Here is a 5,000-nt window from a genome sequence, read left to right as displayed (position 1 = left end):
TTTGCGCCACAGTTTATCGCGCAACCGTTAAAGCGCTGCTGGTACCGGATTATTGCACCAACAAATCTCAACCAACATGGTGACCACATTCAAATGGAACTGCGGTCTGTTAGGTTACTGTAATCTCGTACACGTACAACCACCTTTGCCGCCTGATGGAGCCCAGCAGTGAAGGCCCACAGCGTGCAACCACCCACTCTGCTTTACATGCATTACACAACATGGGAACAAGGGAACAGTATAGTTAGCCCCTAGCGTTTTAAGGTACTTCATATGCTAAAGCTAAGTGCGAGGTGAAGATGAGAAAAGGTGCAACGGTTGATAGCCGTTCGACCAGAGGATATTATTAGGCAACCCAGGGAAACGCTACCGGATGTCCCCGACGTTCGTCATGATCCAGTGGTGGAGGAGATCGGGCGTGAACAGATGCTGGGAGGGATGTTATTGATGTTGACGAGGATTGTTTTTTGTTTGTTGGGGTACACGAGAGGGGGAGAGAGAGAGAGTATATTTATTGAGACCCATGTTCAAACACGCGACCGTTCGACTTGTACTATCTTCGTGAACCGTTTCTATGAAAAAGGAACCCTTTCATGGCAACACGTGCTGTTCTTGAATAAACGTTAATAAGAGCAGATGGTGCCCGATTATTGTGCTTTATCCGAAATGTGTGGCTGCAACAAACCAGATAAACCACTGTTGGTCAACTTTCAGCGGCAGACTCTGCGAAGAATGCTTACGATTTCCCCGATACTAGGCGACAGGCAGGCGCGGGTACAGATAAGTTCTTCAACCATTTTACCAGTTAAGATGGTTTGGTGTTATCGCACAACCTGATAACACATCATGGCTACCAGCTAATTCCAGCTGACTTCGGTTCGGCCCGCGATAGCACACCGCACGCCGTCGTCACAAATTTCGTCATCGCGGTTTTGGGTGGGGGTGATGTGGTTTCATAATCTTTCGCTAAATTTCAAATTTTGCACCAGAATTCGCGGCTTGAATCTAGACAACGTGTAAACGCACCCGCTCCGTTCTGACAATCGGTGTGTCATCTGTCACAAGATCTGTGTTTTTTTTTCCTCTTGGAATCGAAGAAAAACTCTGATAAATCCTCGTCCTGTAGGCCCAATTTGTGGCCAATTTGTGCGATTCTACCATTTTCGGACCCGGCAAGACCACCGGGTGCAATCTAGCACCGCTCGCGTAACGGCCAAACCACCCGCCCCTCGTGGCAAGATGCAACACTAGCTGGTCTGCTGTTCGAGCGAGCCTGCACCCCTTTTCTTTTTTATAGAATCTAGTGTTCCTCGGTGTACGCGTAGTGCGGTTGAACGGAGAGCGACGGATATGCATTTGCCCCTCGAAAGCCCACGAATCCGCCGATAGGAGTGCCCCGGCTGGCTGGGTTAGTTCCGGGGGTGTCTTCCCGGGTTTGACATTGACCCTCTCGCAGCCCCGCGCCGCGCACTCGCTTTCTTGGTCCGTGGCCGCACCGTCGTGCTGCCTGCTGGTGCGCTGGGCTGGTGTCGTCGGTCGGTGTGTGGGTGTGTGCGCGCTCTCCCGAACAGTTTCCCTAGTGACGAGCGAGCGAACAACAACCGCCGGCACATCTCCCGAAACCCCGAGCCCGTGCAGCGGGTGCAAGGCCACGATAATGGAGGCCATGGTTGAAAATTCGGCCAATCCGCCACCTCGCTTCTACTGTCACTCTTGCTCGGTCGAGATAGACAGCGTTTCGTCGGTAATTTAGTCGGGAGGGTATTCCCGGGGTGGAAATTAGCAACGCAAGTGCTTACTTTGGTTTTCCCTTCTTTCCTTTTTTTCATCTCGTTCGCGGCACGTAGGAGTTCACCTGTCCACACTGCTCTGAAGGATTCATCGAGGAGCTGCCAGCTGGCGAGAGGGGTGCCGCATCATCGGTCGGCGCATCAGGAGGCCCCGGTCCGGAATCGGACGGACCTCCGATCGATTACGTCAATGCACAACTTAACCCCGATGTATGTTCGCATCGAGAAGCGAGAACCGAGCCCCGCGAACTGTACAATCTAATCAAACTTTCGTTTCGTTTTCGTTTTTCGTCTCTTCTTCCGTGAGATGCAGACTATTGGTAGGTTAGCGGGGGAGCTACTTTCCAACTCCTTTCTGTCGCCGCTGTACAGCATCTACGACGATGAACCGGCCGGTGGATCCGGTGGCAGTGGCACCAACAGCACTAGTAGCAGCTACGTAACCTTCCCACCAGATGACATTCCACTCGTCGATGGAACCGGCGGCCAACCTACGGCGGCTACCGGTGCTGGCAGTGGTGGTGGTGTAGAGGTGGCTTCCGGATCGGCCGGCACCGGTGCGAACGGTGGTAGTAGCAGCAGCAGCAGCACTGGCAGCGGTCCATCGATGCACCACCGATTTTCGATGGGCAGACCGCGAGGCCGACGGAACATCACGCACCTCGATCACATTTTGCGGGAATTTTTCATTTCCGTGGCGGACGGTGCGCCAGGCGGGGTGCCCCTGTTCTTCATGGGAAACCCGGGCGACTATGCGTGGGGTCGCGAAGGCATCGACAGCATCGTGACTCAGCTGCTCAACCAAATGGACAACACGGGGCCGCCTCCGCTGGAGAAGGAGCGGATCGCCGAAATACCGACGGTCGCCATCAGCGAGAAGCAGGTCGAGATGAAGCTACAGTGTTCCGTGTGCTTCGAAGACTTCCAGGTCGGCGAATCGGTCCGGAAGCTACCCTGTTTGGTACGTGCCACTATCATTTGCTATCGATTATTGTTGCTACGGTGGTGGAGCGTTACAGCATCTCATTGCACCCTGTTCTCCACAGCACGTTTATCATGAGCCTTGCATCATTCCATGGCTGGAGCTGCACGGAACGTGTCCCAGCTGCAGGAAAAGCCTAACGCCAGAATCGGGATCGCAGCAACCAGGATCACAGCAGGCAACGACAACGGCACAGTCACTACAGCAACCGGAGCCAATGGACACCTCACAGCAGCAGCAGCAGCAGCAGCAGCAGCAGCAGGCGGTTCCGACACCAGCAGAAAGCGCTCAGTCACAGCAACAACCGCAGCAAACACAGGAACCACAAGCAACCCAACCAGGCGGAACTCCATCGCAGTCAGCCGGCGGTACAGCAGGTCGGCAAAACAACCCCAACTTTGTCGCTTTCACAATACGTAAGCCCATCGACCGGCCACCGTTAACACAATCCCCTCGCGCGAACCCCTCGTGCCTCGGTCACTCTGCACCACCGTAATGTAGGCGATCTGCTTCCTATTCTTTCAGGGCCCACGGCGACGGTGACGACTAGGTACGATCCCAACCGACCCTCGATATTTTCTAGTCCGGCGGCCACTGGTAGCAGAAACGCGTCCGATGCTTCATCGCAATCATCATCCGGTGGTGGGGCTGGATCGGCCGCCACTGGCGGCCCCTCGTCCGGCTCCTCCACTAACAACGGAAGCAATGCAACAGCGGAGGACGATTACTTTTCGCTAGATTAGATTAACCAAAATAGATACCCGCCTCCATTGCGCGCCCTGGCCAAAGGCGTCTAAAGGAAAACACTAATGCGACTAGTAAGGGTGTTGGTGCATTGATCAAGTATGCTGCTGCTGCGTTGCGTTGCGAGCATAAATACTGCGCAAAGCTCAGCAGTCTTGGGATGCAGAAAAAAGCAAAGATAACTAGCAGGGGGCGGCATGTACAGAGTGATGGGTCGTGATGTGTTTTTTTTTTGTTTTTTTTTTCGCCCCCAAAACCGGCGTTGGTGATGAAGATGAAATGTGGAAACGCAATCCCCCCCGGTGTGCACTTCGGTAATAGACTAAAAACTGTTTGCCTACCCGTCTTATAACGAAATAGGCTTTGTGGTTCGTTTTGCTATTCGTTTGCGGTTGCGTTCTCCTTTTTTTTTTGCGCGTTGCATGCGTTTTGGTTCGTTTTAATGATTCAGTTCTTCAGGGGTTCGACGTCCATAAATGGTCTCTGCACTGTGCTATCGGTGTAGTGAGATATACCGGGAACAAGGGAGAGCCCTAGGAAGAGCAGTGCTTAGGAATCTTGTATGCCTAAATCCGTCGAAGAGAACCCCACCAAGAATCCGAGGGCACTGCTTCACAGCATCGTGTCTCGCATTCGAGGAGAAGAGTAGTGTTTCGTTTGGAAGGATTGTTTTTATTTTTTGCCTTGATCTTTTTTTTACATAAACTAAGCCGAAAAAGTAACACAGCAAAAAGGCAACCGGAAGAAGTGAAAACAGTGTGCCAGTGCCGTGCCGGTGAACAAATACCCATGCTTCATAAGCAGACACATGAGAGCAGGAGGAGGAGAAGGAGGACAAAAGGCATAAGGCCATGTGGATTGCAACAGAACGGAGTTGCCAGCAGCGTCGTCGAAAACCACACGAGCGTAGTTGTGTGGATGGTGGAAACAATGCATGAACGTAACATTACATTAATTATTATCTTTATTACCATTATTGAAATTCGTTGATAATAAAGCCCAGAGATGACTGAAACATCGTAAAACCCCCGCTCCATACATTTCGGAACTTCCTGCGACCGGAAATGCACTGCTATTCAAAGGCGAAAATGAAAGAATATAGATCGGAAAGATTATAATCATTTTTTGGTTTTATTTTTATACGATTTTTGCATTATTTCAACGCCATGCGCCCGATTTCTGCTTTTGTGAGCGTCGACTCAATGAGACAGGTGATTAAGGGTGATAATACGGTGAACTGAGTAAGTAGCAAACGTTAATGTATGCGCGTGTTGGTTGGTATGTGTGTTAAAAGATGGAAAAAGGCAATGCGTCGAGCGAGCGAACGAACGATCGAAGGGTACGATATTATTAAAGAAAACGATACTTGAGAAGCTAATCCACGTGCAGTGCGCGCAAGCGACAGAGCGCTTACTCGCCACCCATACCGGCAGCCGCCGCTGGTCCCGGACCGGCAGCAGCACCATCGCCACCCCTCTTCTTCG

General features: G+C 51.9%; 3 protein-coding genes across 6 annotated transcripts in view; 2 read left to right on the top strand and 1 right to left on the bottom strand.

The window, feature by feature from the left end:
• LOC126569735 (uncharacterized) overlaps positions 1 to 635 on the top strand; it is a 61,518-nt gene extending 60,883 nt beyond the window's left edge. For both annotated transcript variants that reach the window (XM_050227025.1, XM_050227024.1), the window contains exon 5: positions 1 to 635. This exon is cut by the window's left edge and continues 2,622 nt beyond it. The gene's annotated coding sequence lies outside the window, so the exon portion shown is untranslated.
• A 428-nt stretch (positions 636 to 1,063) lies between these two features.
• On the top strand, positions 1,064 to 4,535 carry LOC126572659 (E3 ubiquitin-protein ligase RNF126). 3 transcript variants are annotated; one of them, XM_050232152.1, is made up of 5 exons: positions 1,064 to 1,744; positions 1,848 to 2,000; positions 2,104 to 2,751; positions 2,837 to 3,188; positions 3,298 to 4,535. In XM_050232152.1, exons 1-5 carry the CDS (start codon positions 1,658 to 1,660, stop codon positions 3,513 to 3,515), a joined length of 1,458 nt encoding a protein of 485 aa, XP_050088109.1. In that variant the 5' UTR covers positions 1,064 to 1,657; the 3' UTR covers positions 3,516 to 4,535. The 3 variants fall into 3 exon arrangements, with proteins under 3 accessions (XP_050088109.1, XP_050088110.1, XP_050088108.1); XM_050232153.1 differs by having other exon boundaries at positions 1,065 to 1,744; positions 2,837 to 3,149; XM_050232151.1 differs by having other exon boundaries at positions 1,066 to 1,744; positions 3,274 to 4,535.
• Positions 4,536 to 4,628: 93 nt separating this feature from the next.
• LOC126572658 (T-complex protein 1 subunit gamma) overlaps positions 4,629 to 5,000 on the bottom strand; it is a 2,219-nt gene continuing 1,847 nt past the window's right edge. The window contains exon 3 of the mRNA XM_050232150.1: positions 4,629 to 5,000. This exon is cut by the window's right edge and continues 1,483 nt beyond it. Within this exon, the coding sequence (XP_050088107.1) occupies positions 4,927 to 5,000 (74 nt within the window). The 3' untranslated portion in view covers positions 4,629 to 4,926.

Source organism: Anopheles aquasalis, chromosome 2, assembly GCF_943734665.1.
Source record: "Anopheles aquasalis chromosome 2, idAnoAquaMG_Q_19, whole genome shotgun sequence".
NCBI classification, from domain to species: domain Eukaryota; kingdom Metazoa; phylum Arthropoda; class Insecta; order Diptera; family Culicidae; genus Anopheles; species Anopheles aquasalis.
Note: the sequence above shows the minus strand (reverse complement) of the source record. Positions and strands in the feature narration are given on the sequence as shown.